Source organism: Poecilia mexicana, unplaced genomic scaffold (genome assembly GCF_051168715.1).
Source record: "Poecilia mexicana isolate PSO_F unplaced genomic scaffold, ASM5116871v1 scaffold_2, whole genome shotgun sequence".
Classification (NCBI taxonomy): domain Eukaryota; kingdom Metazoa; phylum Chordata; class Actinopteri; order Cyprinodontiformes; family Poeciliidae; genus Poecilia; species Poecilia mexicana.
In genome coordinates, this window is record NW_028263371.1 from 29040886 (window position 1) to 29056312 (window position 15427).

General features: G+C 42.9%; 1 protein-coding gene across 1 annotated transcript; it reads left to right on the forward strand.

Annotated features, from left to right (window-relative positions):
• Positions 1–271: 271 nt before the first annotated feature.
• LOC106905280 (putative ribonuclease ZC3H12C) lies at positions 272–13563 on the forward strand. Its single transcript, XM_014969993.2, has 6 exons — positions 272–593; positions 7308–8122; positions 8350–8489; positions 8576–8810; positions 8959–9065; positions 9348–13563. Exons 2-6 carry the CDS (start codon positions 7377–7379, stop codon positions 10916–10918), a joined length of 2799 nt encoding a protein of 932 aa, XP_014825479.2. The 5' UTR covers positions 272–593; positions 7308–7376; the 3' UTR covers positions 10919–13563.
• Positions 13564–15427: the final 1864 nt, after the last annotated feature.

The following is a 15427-nucleotide window of genomic DNA, read 5'->3' on the forward strand; positions in this document are numbered from 1 at the left end:
TTGTAAGATAAAATCACTTTCTATGAAGGATGAATAACTAATAAAGTGCCGAGTGGACCTCTTTAATCTGCCTGAAGAGTGGCTTTAGGGCCAGTACGTTATGAAACTTTATTTTTAGATTTAACTAGCCATAATAAAAATATCACTTGTATTTTTTTAGTCTAACCACTAGAGGAGGCTATTGCACCTCAAGCAGAAGGCCTTTTTAGCAGCGCAATACGCTTTGTAAATAAGTTTTAACACTAAATGTCATAGCTTCCTGTTTATTTTATAGTTTTGAAAATTCAGACTTAAGCGTTTTATCTCAGTAAACGTATTTCAGATATTGTGTAAGTCTTTGAATTTAAACTGATGTATGATTAAAAAAATGCTTAGTGTCAGCTTTTGCCTCGTTTTTGTAACGAAAACTAAGCGGTTAGATTTTATTGTGAAACTCCAAACCGGAAAATACTTTGTTGCTATATCAGCTCGACGGAGGTTGGTTGGGTCACGCTGCAGCCCCAGCCGGATGTTTTGTTGTGTCCGTCTCCGGCCCAGGATGGGAGCTTTTGCTCGTTTTAGCCCCGAACTGGTGCAGCGGCGTCCCTGACCGGGTAAGTGGCCGAGTCTGGCGGTGAGCTGAGCGGACTTATTAGCCGGAGGAGCTGCGTGTTGGTGCGGGTGGAAGCTGGAAGGGAGGTCGTGACGGTGTTGGGTTTCTGCGGTGGCCGTGCACGCCTCTGCGCGCGACCTCCGCGACGTCTTAAATATGGATAAGTGGAGCAGATTGTAGAGGAGCAGGATGGGGTGTTGTCATTCCCTTAAAAAAATGCATATCTGGACATAAAAATATGAATGTTGTGGACTGAGGAAGGCCGAGATTATGCATGTGTAAGGGAAGGGAGTCCGTTTCTTCCACCGGCTTTGTGTTTATATCCAAAACATGGACTCTGTGCATTATGTTTGAAGCAACAAAGTGGACATGTTTAAATTAAACCTTAGTGTGATGATTATGCTCTCCAGTAAACTACCTTCTGTCTTGTTTGCTCGTTTTGTCCATGTGGTATCTGCAGAAGTGTATATTTGATCGGTAGAAGCTGCACATTTGTAACTGTTTGCGTTAATAACATGTTGGGGTAATGCATGTGGAAACTTCAGCTCTGCTCCGTTTTCATAAGTAAAAGTGAAGTAGTTTGGGGTTTAGGACAGATAGTCTGCAAATCTCCTGGACCAACAGTTTTCTTTATCTGACCCTAAGAGCAAAGTATCCGATCACTGATAATCGATGATTGATGGTTACATAGTTGGCCCTCAGGCATTCATGTGTTTTTGGATTTTTAGGAATGCTGCTTCCAGAGTTTGCAACAATTGGAGGTGCAGACCACACAAAGAATCGTTTCCGCACAGTACATAGCTACAAGATAATTTTTCATCCAGATCACTGCAGATTTATGCTTAAAACTGGAAGAAGTTCAGGAATTACTTGCTGTGGTCTCATAGTTTACATCTCAGATTCAGTGTAAAGTACATTTTATGTACCTGAAATAATTTCACTCATCCATCCTTCCTTACATTCATTCTGTAGAAGCTTAGATCTAGAAATTTGAGGCAAAAGGGATTAAGGCTGAAGCAATTAATCGTGATAAATTGATTATTGATTATTCTACTAATCAACTAATTTAATCATTGATTAATAGTAGACCACGCAGATTTTTTTTTATTTTAAAAAAGGCCTTTTTGCTGAAAAATACAACTTATTCAGAGCAACTGAACAAAATTTATATACATGTTGCATTTAAGATAAAAACTCCTTTGTCTGTAAATATTGTCAGTTTTGGCTTCAGCTGGGTCAAATTCACGAAAAGGAATACTGCTATTACATTTTAGACAATAAAATGCTTGTTTTCTGTTTCTAATACTATATAAAAAAATGTGGTTGGTTAAATGAAAAATCTGCAGAATGTGTCAATGTTTTATTCAATTTATTGTCAGAATAATCAATAGAAGAATCGATTACCAAATTAACCGTTAGTTTCAGTGTGTTGGCTTTTACTCGAACTGCGTTTCATTGTTTTTGCTCCATGATGCTGCCATGTTTATGATGAGCCAGAGGCTCGGTGGGCGTCATGGAGACAAAGAGGAGCAAAGATTTGTGCTTCCCAGTCATCATCTGGCCGAAGTGTGCCACAACAATGCAGAAGAGGGACATAAACTTCTTGAACTCCCCACTTCGCGTTTCTCTCCTGCTTAAGCTCATCCGGCCCATCCTTAAAGGCCGGGCCGGGCGGTTCAGCCTATCTCTCTTCCCCCCCGCGGCAGCACCACCCCCAGCCTGAAACAAAAGAGAGCAGAGTGACTGTGGCGCTCCGTAGCCAGGTGTTCCCCACGCTGCAGCTGCCCTCCCCAGCCTCCCTTTGTGTGGCTCTATTGTTGGCCGGCCCGCCCCTCCTTGATTCATCGGCCACACAGGGGAAGCCCCTTTCAGGCTTGGGACAGGAGTGTGTGTGTTGGAGAGTACGCGTGCCTTAGGGAAGCAGGCATCTGCCCAGAGCCACTTCCCTCCTCCTCCTCATGTCTCGGTGTAAATCTGCTGCTCTCTGATTGGTGAAGAAGCTCCCACTTCAAACCAGGCAACGGCGGACATTGTTGCTCCATCTGTCCGGCCGCTCATTGTCCAACCTGCCTGCTGGAGGACGCCGTCTCGCTCCGGAAGATGCTTGGATGGAGCAACTTTGGCTCCCGATTTGCATCCATTTCACCTGCAGCGCTTCTCCTCATCTGCTCAGCGAGGATTTAAATATGTGGAAATGAGACACCCAGGTCTGTCCGGCTCTGGTGAGTGATATGAACCCTCCACCTTTCTGCTGGCAATTATTCCCCTGAACCTAACCGACTCTGATATCGGAGATGTTTTGCAACCCAATCAGGATGTGTGCATGAGAGATTCAACCTTTTTGGTCTAATAAATATACCTGTTCCAGAAGTTATTGCGATAAATAATAATATTGTTATTTTGAGACCTTTTTCAAGTAATATTATACAAGAACACAAGGGTGAAGAGAGGTCAAGACAGATAATAAAATTAGACATTCAAAGTTATAAAATACAAACAATTTGACAATAAGTTAAAAGAAAAAAAGTCATTTCATACGCTGCTCCAATCAGACAGCTGTTTGGCTCAGGAACACCAAACTAAACGTCTGAGGTTCAGACATGAGAAACAGCCTTCAAAATGCAGAGTCATCGTATTCTAGCCGTAAGCCCTCGCTGCGAAATGCTGGCGTGTGATCTTAGCTACTTTAATTAGAAGTGAATGCGTCCTAAATTATTCCACCAAGTGTTAACTCAGTATTGTTGAAACCTAACATGTTGGAATGATTGTTTGGGTGTGGATTTCATAAAAGCTGCAGTATTTTATAAAAATGAGACAAGATCTAATAAGAGATCTACACTTTTACGCTACAAGTTTTCTCTGATTGACCCCAAATCAATCTTTCTGGGGTGGACCAGGGGAAAGTTTGCATAGATGATTAGCAATAAATCAATCGCATGATCAATTAAAACGATATCAATCACTTTCATTTTCTTGATTTATCGTTTTTTCTCTAATGTTTATTGATCTTTGAGGATGTGTGCTTGCGTTATCATGCCACTACCATTAAATTACTTGAACATAGTTTCAAAACAACTTCTGGGACAATTTATCGTCCAGCAAAATGTTATTGTGACCAACCTGGAAGCTGCTTCTTGAACCTGTTTGCAATAAATCAGAAGCTTTTAATATGCTGGCTTACGATGAAGTACGATGTGTGGTCACAGTAAAACCAAATAGTCTGGAATAGTTAAGAAAAAATGTCCTTAAAGCACGTTGGACGTCCCAATTTCATAATTTTCATAAACGAGCTCATAAAAGAAAATTGAGTAATTCGAACCTGAATTGTTTGCTGAACGCTGAGGTGGAAAAATGCCAACTTAACCGAAAATTAGGGTAAAAAAAAAAACATAAAATAAACTTCAACAATTCTAAAATTGATCAAAAGTACTTAAAAACATACCTAAAAAAAAGTTAAGATATGAATACACATTGTCTCAAATGATCTCTAACATAAACAAATCAAAGCTTTATTGATGTGCTTAGAAAGTTTTAGGACTTTAGAATTGCATTTGGACTAGAAGTGTCCCCTCCCCCACGTGTTGCTAAATTACAAAGAACAGAAGCTGAAACAGATATGTGCAGCTCAGTTTGTGTTTCACAAGATTTTTTAATGAATTAGTCTGAATGCAGTGTACGGAGACCGATCGGTAAACATCTGCTGCCCCCCACACACTCACTTTGCTACCCCCATCTGTTTCTGCCCTTCTTTTTTTTTTTTCTACACTAACTTTTGCGCGGTGGCGGCTGTGCATGCAGCCATGCGCCGCCAGACGACCCCCCATGAAAAAACCGCCTTTTTAAGCCGTCCCTCCCCTCCTCTGCACACTCTCGCTGTACGGAGTGTGTTACATATTCATCAGCGGCTCCATCACGGCCAGCGACGTTTGAAAGGTTCCCCCACCCGTTAAGACAGGGGGGGCTCGTTTTGACGCTTTCACGTTGCACTGAAAGCCGGACGACTTGAAAATCCGACACTGAAAAGATCCAAATAAGAAGCATTAATGACGAGTTGAATGGTTTTGGATTTTCTGGAGATGAGATTCATCAGGTCTTTCTTGTCTATTTTTGTACCTTCAGTAGTTTGGATTTGAACTACGTCACCCTTTTATTTAATTTTATTTTTGTTTGTTTGTGTGTGTCTTCATCCATGAACTCTGCTAACACAAAATGAGCAGCTCTCCTGTTTTCCAGCACATTTACTCATTTGCTTATCGGCAGCAGGGTTGTTGATTCAACTGCTTGTATCCTTGGGTTCTGCTGATGTGAAGCTTTTTGCTGGACCTGAGAGGAGAGCATCCTTATAAAATAAAATGTGGCCTTACTCTTTGTATGAGCATGAGTCACCTTGTGAGGTAGATCTTGTTCATGTGCTCTTGGGCATCATCGACGCCCACGGTGGTAAATGCCAAGGCCCTGATCCTAATCACTGCTGCAGCTCTACTGTTGTCAGTGAGGCACACTTAAGCCCAGCTCGTCCCCCATATAGGACCTTTTTTTTTTTTTTTTTTTTTTTTTTTTTTTTGCTCGGGTACCCGGTTGAATGCTCCTATCTTGGCATGCTTTCAGCAGCTGTAGCTTAGCAACAGTAGCTCGGCAGCTCCTGTTTCATAAAATGCTCTCCACCCTGCTCCCCCTCCCCTCCCAGCAGCTCCGAGTCGTCTCACCTCCCCTCGTCTGCTTTGTCCAGATCTCGTTTGACTTGTTTCCAGGAAAAATCTAGACTTCCGCCTCATCTGCACAAAACATTGGCATATTTTTATTTTTTTTACTTTTTGTTTAATTGGAAATATTTTCTGTAAAAACCTTTGTAAGATTTATCCAAATCTTTGTGCTCGTCACTGGACATTAATACATTTTCAGGCTTAAATGGACAACAAACATCTAGTGTCTTTCTTTCTTTCTCAAACTTCTTTCCACTTGACTTCATTCTGTTGCAGCAGAAAAACACATTTGAGTGCTTTTCATCAAGCAAAAACTCTTAAATTATAACTTTAATGCTTATGAATACGCCAAAATATTATAATGTTCACAAAGGATTTTTTTTTGTGGAACACTTCTGACTTTAGCAAGTTCCAATTTCCCTTTCTAAGTACAATTCAAGTCAAAAATATGTTGTTGATCCAAATGAGTAGTTAAATGTTGCAACTCAGATAATGCATGTTTCTTCAGAGTTGTTTTAGATGCTATTTGCTACTCCTGTAGCAGTCTGTGTCACAGCGACTCTGATCTGAACACTGGTTTTGTATGACAGTTTGCATAATTATATAGTTGTACAGTAATTCAAATTATCTGCAGACGCAGCAGTTTTTGCATGTTTTGAGGAAAACCCACCATGCTTTCACAACAAAGAGTAAAAAAAAATCAGTTCAGCCTTCTTGTTATCAGCTCTCTCTTAAAACGTAGCAGGCTGAAGAAACCACAGACATGAAACTAGAGGAAAAACGATTTCCTCTTACAGGAGGAACGTTTTTCAGGCAGCAGCTGCTGGAAAAGGTGAGATTTTTGAGCTAAAAATGGCCAAATTGCATCTCTGAACAGCTTCACCATGAAGAGGCATGTGCCATTAAAGATAAATGCAGTCAGGGAGTTGATTTTGAGGTGGTGACACGCAGATTTTGCCAGATATGTGTAGCACCTCAGGGTGGGAGGGAGCATATAGACCTTAATTACAAGGTTGACTGAATGGGGGCGGGGGGAGGAGGGGGGAGTGTTAACGGCTGGATGTCTTGTTTTCATATAAAGCGGTTCATCCCGTGTTGCTATGTAGATTAATGTGCTGTGGCACAGCGCTTTTTAAAACATACTGAGGTCAGCTTCTTGGGGGAGGGGGAAGGCGGGAGTCCATTAATTCATTCATTACAGTGAGGGGGGCCCCTTTGGTTCTTTGTGTGTGCGGCACGCAGTCAGAGCCAAAGCAGATTACATTATAAATTTACAGAAACACAAAGAGAAAAAATACATTTTTATTTGGTAAGATTATTTTTTACAAAGCAGTTTCTGGCTGCTATATGTCGATACATTGCAGCGTGATGGGTCCCGCTACGCAGCTACCTGCTGGACGGCAAAAAACTGCTAGCAGATTCTGACTACAATTGGTTTTGGCTATCAAGTAGTCAAATGCACACAATATATAAAAGAAAAATGGATGCAATGCTTTGCTACTAATTGCCACTACTATAATAACTTGATAAGAAGGTCAGGAACATTTTTTAATTAAAAAATAAAGCGAGGGAAAGGGAAGTAGGTCAGTTATGCTAGCTTGACTTTGACAACATTATGTTCTGCAGAATTTTATGTCTTTTTGATGTTGAGTCCTAATACATCAGTGACGTTGTCAGTCAGTTGCTATGGCAACAAGTCGACACAGAGCGCGCGAGCGAAAAAATAATACGAGTGGTTCTCGGTAGCTCAAGAATTTTCTGCCTTATTTTCCCCTTTGCTGTGCTGCACTGAGTTAATAATGCGTGCGTCTCCAGGTTTCATTCTGTTATTGAAGTGTAAACGATGCTACAGATGATAAGTAAAAAAATAGTCCTTTTGCCTTCCAGCATTGTGCGCATGCGGATGTAAACGATAGCACGCAACATGTCTATGCCGGCTGTATGAATACCAGCTTGGATGACGGGGAAAATGTTGCCGAAAGTGACTAACTCCTCTTCGTCTCCCCCGTCAGGCTCAGATGAGTGGAGCTTTGTGAAGGAGCGCTGCTCGGCCCGGTGTGCTGGATGTCTGTGACGGATCCATGGGCCAGAAGGACCATGTGGAGGCGGGAGCAGTCCTCGACCTGGCGCCGGACCTGGAGTATCTCCACGTAGCAGGGGCCGACCGGCAGGCTGGCGGCCTTGACGGACCCCCTGCTATGGAGGAGCAGGTGGAGAGCTTCAGCACCACCACCACCACAGCGGTTGGGTCCCCTCCAGAGGAGAACGGTGGGTCTGATGGCGAGTGCAAGTCGGTGCCGCCGGCCACAGCAGACTCAGACGGAGGAGAGGTCAGCTACACTTCCAGTAAAAACACCCACCAGCCGCTGTGCCGCACGCCATGCGTGGATCTGGGCACAGAGGGGCCTCCGGAGCCTCCGTCGGACCCCTCAGGAGGACCGGAGCGGGACCCGCCCGAGCCTCCAGCCGACTGCCCCGCACCAGAACCAGCGCCCAAGCCGGCGGGGAAAGAATACCAGGCGAAGCTGGAGTTCGCCTTGAAGCTGGGTTACTCTGAAGACACTGTGCGCCAGGTGCTGTCCAAGCTCGGACCCGACACCCTCATCAACGACATACTGGGCGAACTGGTCAAACTGGGCACCAAACCTGACAGCGAGCAGCCAGCGGGAATATTGACCTCTACCTCATCGTCTTCATCATCCTCGTCTTGTGGCTGCTCTGACGTGCTAGATGGCCAGAGATCAGACTCTCCACTACCCTCGGAGTCTCTCTGTGACCAGGACAACCTGCGGCCGATCGTGGTGGACGGCAGCAACGTGGCCATGAGGTGAGAAGGAACGCTTTGGCCAGATATACCCAGTTACATGTGTCATCTATAAACCTGGTTCAACAGAAACACTGAGCCTGGTGGCCAACCCTGGGAAAAACCCTGATTATTGTGAAGTTTGACTGAATGGAATCAGGAACTTTAAGTAAAACAGGCAAATACAATCTAAGAACACAAATTTAACATTTATAATACATGTAAAGACATATCTTTGTTATGCCCTACAGTCATGGAAACAAGGAGGTGTTTTCCTGTCAGGGCATCCAGCTGGCTGTAGACTGGTTTGTGGAGCGCGGCCATCAGGAAGTCACAGTTTTCGTTCCTGCTTGGAGGAAAGAGCAGTCCCGCCCCGATGCTCCAATAACAGGTAAGTGAAAAAAAAAAAAATTCTTTAAGTAGTGCAATTCCTTCTCTCTTTTATGTCTGTTACCTGAATTTTTCCCACTTTCTCAGATCAGGAGATCCTGCGGCGGCTCGAGAAAGAAAAAATCCTGGTCTTCACCCCCTCACGGCGCGTCCAAGGACGGCGCGTGGTCTGTTATGACGATCGCTTCATCGTCAAGCTGGCTTATGAGTCAGATGGCATCATCGTCTCCAATGACAACTACAGAGACCTGGCTAATGAAAAGCCTGAGTGGAAGAAGTTCATAGACGAGCGGCTGCTCATGTACTCCTTCGTTAATGACAAGTAAGGATTTAGCTGCAAAAGGATGGTGACGTCTCGGTCTTTAGTTTCAATTTAGAAAGTCATGAGCAGAGGAGACTTGTCTTGTGCCTTAAGAAAGAACCTCGTGTAGAAAAAGGATACCAGCCTTTGAATGAACCCTTTGTTTCAGATTTATGCCTCCAGATGACCCTCTTGGACGTCATGGCCCCAGCCTGGACAACTTCTTGAGGAAAAGGCCAATCATGCCGGAGCAGAAGAAGCAACCCTGTCCATATGGTGAGAAAACAACAGGAAAAAGTAGTCACTGAGTCCAAATACACTCTTGTTACAATCCACTTAAAGCAGTGGTGTTTAAAGTTGGTCTTGAACTGCTGTCCTGCGTATTTTAGGCATTTAACAATTCTGGAAAAAAGAGTGTGTTGAATGTCCTCTGCACAGACATGAAATGTCACAGATGCTTGATTATAGTTGTTGCTTTCACGGCCATTACAGCCGGTTTCTACACTTACCTCACACCCTGCTCCTCATCCTCTCTCTCCCCCCGACTCTCTGTTTTAGGGAAAAAGTGCACGTATGGCCACAAGTGCAAGTACTACCACCCCGAGAGAGGAGCTCAGCCTCAGCGCGCCGTGGCCGACGAGTTGCGTGCCAGTGCCAAGAGCTGCGTCCCCTACAAGAACCAGGGGGATGCTGGACTGGTGAAGAGCCACAGTGTGCCAGCTGGCACCATTGAGGCAAAAAACGGTGCCCCGAAAAGGCAATCAGATCCCAGCATCCGAGCTCTGTCGTACAGTGACGCTGAGGAGAAGCTGCTGCTGAAAAGCAGACTAGAAAGTCAGAAGAGCAACATAGGTGGGAGCAGCAGTAGCAGTTCTTGTAGCAGCATCAGCTGTGGCGGAGGTTTAGCTGTGTCTTCAGCCCTGGCAGGACCGTCGCCTGGTTTTGGTCTTTTGCAAGACCAACAGTCCAGATCAGGGACGCATCTACCGGCCCCCAGCCATGATCTCTACCCTCACTGTGAGACTCCAGACTTAAGCTACTACTCTGTAACCCGGGCCTACTCTGGCCTGAGCCTCTCCTCCCGACGAAGCCCGGACTGCCGCTACCCCAACGATCAGGAGCTGCGGCACGGCTCAATGGGCTCCGCAGGTTCTGAGTGTGGGAGTGAAAGCAGCGTCAGTTGTGGCAGCAGCGACTCGTATAGTGACCGATCCTGTCCAGGGTGCCCCCCAGATCCTCTATTAGAAGAAAGCGTTCATTTCCCCAACCCCGCCAGCCGCCTGTACCCTCATCACATTGCTTCTAACCATGAGCTGTGCAGTCTGCATGCAGCAGATTACCCAAGCATCCAACACAACCACACCTCTAATCCAGCTGTTCATTCCTACCATCTGAATGCTGCGTGTGGGCAGAGCTGTGTTCATGAGCAGCCTCCACCAGAGGGGCCCCCTAAGCGGCCCCTTTACCCTCTGCCTCCTCATCTCCAACACCAGCCGCTAGCTGCCCGCTCCAGCTGCCCCGGGGACTACCACTCTCTGCCTCAATCCAACCGTCAACCCCCCGGATCTCCCATTGGCCGCTGCCTGGCCCCCACTCGCGGTGAAAGTGTATCCGACTCGCATCTGTACGAACATCTCTCTGCGTCTCACCACCACCATCGTCCGAAAACGCTGCCCAGCTGGGAGACTTATTACAGGCAGCCGTCACTCCCTCCGTCGCGGTACGAGCCGTCGGCCTACCAGAGTCTGCCCGACACGCATCAGTCGTCCTGGCACCCCGCACCATGGCCTCAAGAGGGCTACAGCTCGTCTCACCCAGCTCTGCACCCGTCCCCGACACGTTACCTAGGCCACCCGCCACCACCAGCCCTCTCTCCCCACCCTCCTTACCCGCCTCACAGCTCCCATCTCGCTCTCCTGTCACACCCTCCTCCCCCGTACGGGCCGCAGCACCCCGAGTCCCCTGTGCACAGTCGCTACGAAGACGTGAGGGAGAAGGTGTACGTCGACCTTTGCAACATCTTCCCCTCGGAGCTGGTGAGGCGTGTGATGGCTAGGAGCCCCCATGTCACTGACCCCCAGCAGCTGGCTGCCGCCATCTTGGCAGAGAAAGCTCAAAGTGGCTACTGAAGAATCCCCTCCCGTTTGGACAAGCAAAAGAAACCAGTGAAGAGGAACGGTCATCTTTGACAATCCATAACCCAGATGCCCCAGTTCTTTTGTTTTCAAAGTCGACACGTCTTTAACAAGCAAAACTACTTACACATGCCTGCCCAAAGGAACTTTTACGATTTTACATCGAAATTATAACTTTCTCAGCTGCTACATTAATGATGGTAATGACCAATTATTAAACACGTATGATACATGGATGTATGGTACTCCTGCTAACACAAAATACTGTTTGAACGTTTTTCTAAGATGCTGAAACACATTTTCAGCTTTATATCCAAAACTGCTGGTCTTTCCTACGCAGTAGTCTGACTTTTCTTTTGTCTGTATTTAATTATGAAGAAGTTAATCTTCAGGACACCTGGCTAATATTTAATAATTCAGTTACTTAAGTCTTTGTACTCCAAAGAACATGAACCCTAATTTTGCAGTCTGGTGTGGGAAACACTTTTATATCATGTTTTTTGATGGCGCACCACCGACGTCGATAAGAATTAGCTTTGACTGAATAAGGATTTTTAGAGAAACCTGCAGAAATGCAGTTGTTTAGGTTAAAGTTCACATGTGCGGCGTGCTTAAAAACTATGTATTTACACGTTAATTATCTTTATGCTACAGTTCATTCTCTGGTATCTGGTCTGTTTCCTTTTTGTGTGTGTTGTGTTGTTTGCTGGGTTTTTTTTTCCATGATTGTTAAAAAAAAAAAAAAAAAGGTGTTCAAAATGTCGTCTTATTGAGACGGCAGTCTTTTTTGGTCAGAGTTGTAAGCCGTAGAGATGGGTGACCCTGTCCTGTGTACCTTAGTTTTAGTAAGGGACATCTCTCTCTCTCTCTCTCTCTCTCTCTCTCTGTAAACCCTACACTTTTGGGTCATCTCTGGTTATCTGCTTCAGTTCAGACGCATCGTCGACAGCAAATGTAAATATATTTAACCGTTTCCTTCGCTTTGCTTTCGGGGGCAGTAGAGTCCGCTGTCGTCTGGAGCAGATCCCAGCTGAATTCACGCCAGACGGAGAAAAACCCTGTTTGATACAAATTGTATCATGAACTAAGTCGCTGATATTATATACAGTACATTGACTTGTCGGTGTAAAGCGAAATGACAAAGTGCATCGATGACCGTTCTGTTTTAATCGCAATTTTACAACTTTTATCTTTAAAAATAGCTTTGCGACAATTCATTTGAATATACGTATTTTTTTGAAAAATAGTTGCAGACCTACTTTGTTTAGGTATCAACTACGTTACTTGTTTTCTTCGGGTTTCGTTATTGGCCACGTTGGTAAAGATGTGTAAGAAGAAACCAGTTTTACATTCACACAATCTCAATAAATGAGGAAAAAGTACAATTTTCACATTTCTGCTTAACATAGTGGATCTTTTTACACATCCGTAGCAGGGTGGGCAATAACAGCTGTACATAACCACTGAAGGAACATTTAGTGATCGACGGCCTGATTTTACTCTAAGGTTGGGGTCACTACGTTTTTAAATCTCCATTCTCCGTTTATTTTTGCGCTGTTTTTATTTAAGTAAGACGAGTTGCGATGAACTTAAAACAATTTCTCCCAAGTTATGAATTCAGTAGAGTTCATTCGTGATTAAAATGATATTTAGACGATATCCCTGTGGCCATTTTGAATTTCTCTAACGCCCAGATAGCATTATTTTCATCACAAATCCCTTTGCTCATTTACGAACTCTTTGATTCGACCATTTATTTGGGGCAGACAAGATAATGCTGATGTCGTTTTCTAAATCCCGATGGGGCGCATGGTTATTTTCATATGGTCAAAATGGTTACTATTTAAGTCAATTGATGAGCAGTTTTTAATCTTTTTGTGAAAACTGCTCATCAAGCATGGTTTTGATGAAATTCCCTTCAGATTTGTTTCTATCCTGATGATGTTTTTGCATATAATTGCCAAAAAGCACTTAGGAACAAAAACGACTAAAAGAGATTATACTTGTCGAAAACGCAAAAACTTTTCAATTAGAAAGAATTGACATTTGAAGTTCAAAATGGCTACCAAGGAGGGTAGCTTGAGTGAGCCTTGTTGGTTGACAAGCTTGCTTCATAGTCCGTGGTGACACATTGTACAAACATCTGTTTAACTGTACAATAATATTGAGAGAGAATTATTTGTGTTTATTGAAGAAGCGCCTTCCCTCCGGCCTCCTGGCACCGTGTGTCAGTATGGCGACTGAGCGTGGGCCCAAAGTAATGCCTCTTCGTGGCATTGTGCTTATGACACATCCGATAATCTGAACTATGTTCAGCTAACTATTATGCATGAAGATTTTTTTTAAAATTCATAATTTTCTGCATGAGTTGTTTTTGTTTTTGTCTGGCCATGATGTTACCGACAGGCCTGTAGGTTTAAACGTTTGTTTGCTTGTACGTTTTCTGAGCAGGTCACTTTATTTATATTGTACACTAACCATGAAGTGGGCGTGGCCTCCTCTCCTCTGTGCTGCACCCTGTGGTAACATCTGACTTGTAAGTATTTTAAAATTGACTCGGAGGCTAAAAAAAAATCTAGTAAAAAGTTCAACTGTAATTGTGATTGTTGAATAAAGGCAACGTACTGCTCTAAGATACACTTCAGGTTGTTTGTCTTCATTTTTGTCTCCCACCAACTATTTAACTTATTTTGAAATTTTGTGGGGAAACGTATCCTGATTTATGGTTTTGCCAGCAGTTAAATTATATAATTTTTAAATCTATATAACCCCCCCCCCAAAGTGTCACAAATCAATGAAAAACTAGTGAACATATATCTCAAATAAAATTCTAAAGTACAATAAAATGTATGTCCTTGTTGAGCTTTTAAGAATTTTTCTAGTCAAAATATGAAAAAAATCATTTAAAAGTCTGTGAGCCCTATTTAAGAGGTAAAGAAGCTTCCATTTTTGAGAGTTTCAGTCTAATTTAAACTCAGTTTAGCTTGAGGTGAAGTTTTTTATTATTGTTACAACAAGATAAGAACTTTCCATTTGTAGATTTAGTTGCTCCGTGTTTAAGTTTCTGACTTTATGGTTCTTCTGAAAGTGGACATAAAAAACAGACATGGACGAGGAGTGACAGTAGATAATACAACTTGTATAGAAAGCACAAAGTTTGAAAAAGTTTTGTGAAAATCACCCGATCCAGCATTCAACTCCAAGTAGAGTTATCTATATTTTATCAATAACTGTATATAAAAACACAAATGGACTACAAGGACACATCAATATGAAAGAGAACAATCTCATAGAGTATTTGATATGTCAACAAACATAAAAAGTCCAAGTTCAATGTCTGGAAGAGCAAATAGTTTTATCAAGGATTGAAAACAGAGATAAATGTGCTATGAGTTAGAAAAGAGAAGGTTCTTGTGGTGTGGTGGGATTGTCATCAGTTCTTAAACCAAAAGGTCATAAGTTCATGTCCTGGTAGGTTCTCTGAAAGGCTTTTTGATTTGTTGGCTTGTTTTTGCCTTTTGCCAACATTGACTGTAGAAAAGATAAATGGGCCAGGAGAAACTTCCAACACATAGACGGGCCTATGGTCTACAGGTTATGGCATCAGATGTCAATTATGAAGGTCAAGGGTTCAAATCCTGATCTTGGTCTATAAATTAAGAGGATATTCATGTGTAATTTGGTACTTAATGTGATTTTTAGATTAAAACACACAAAGTTCATCATAATCAGTCAAAATTAAGGCTAAATCTTGTTTTTTTATCAATCAATTTTTATTCCAGGAATGCACCGATTTAAACGTTTTTTGCTGATACTGCCGATATTCCTGTTTTGCTGGTTTTTATGGAAAAACAGCAAAACAGGAATGTCGGCAGTATCAGCAAAAAACTTTGAAATCGGTGCATTCCTGGAGTAAAAATGCACCGATTTCAAAGTTTTTTGCTGATACTGCCGATATTCCCGTTTTCTTGTTTTTGGAATATTGGCAGTATCAGCAAAAAACTTTGAAATCAGTGCATTCCTGGAGTAAAAAGAGATTGATAAAAAAAAAAACATTTAAGCAGAAATCATGTTTTTCTGAACACATAGCCTTTATGTTGACTGATTATGATGAACTTTGTGTGTTTTAATCTAAAAATTCCATTAAATACCAAATTAAGCATGAATATCCACTTTATTTACAGACCAAGATCAGGATTTGAACCCACATCTTTTGTACCTGATGTCTGATGCTATAACCTGTGGACCACACAACCTTCCACACTTCAGATGTTTCTCATGCCGCATTTATATTTTCTGCTGTCAATAGTGATTTTGAAAGATGCTGACAAAATAGACATCCTTTCCATGCACCGATTTCAAAGTTTTTTGCCTATATTTCTGTTTTGGCATCAAAAACAGGAAAAAAGGAATATTGGCAGCATTAGAACTTAAAGCTGTAACAGCACCAGAAGAGATTTTTTTTTCTCTCCTAGACACTTGGAATACACAAAAAAATTATTT

What these genes read in the sequence shown, in the direction of transcription:
- LOC106905280 (XM_014969993.2), top strand. Translation starts at nt 7,377, where the DNA reads ATGGGCCAGAAGGACCATGTGGAGGCGGGAGCAGTCCTCGACCTGGCG. An exon ending in CCCCGATGCTCCAATAACAG is followed by an intron (nt 8,490 to 8,575) that starts GTAAGTGAAAAA and finishes CCACTTTCTCAG; the next exon opens with ATCAGGAGATCCTGCGGCGG. An exon ending in GAAGCAACCCTGTCCATATG is followed by an intron (nt 9,066 to 9,347) that starts GTGAGAAAACAA and finishes TCTCTGTTTTAG; the next exon opens with GGAAAAAGTGCACGTATGGC.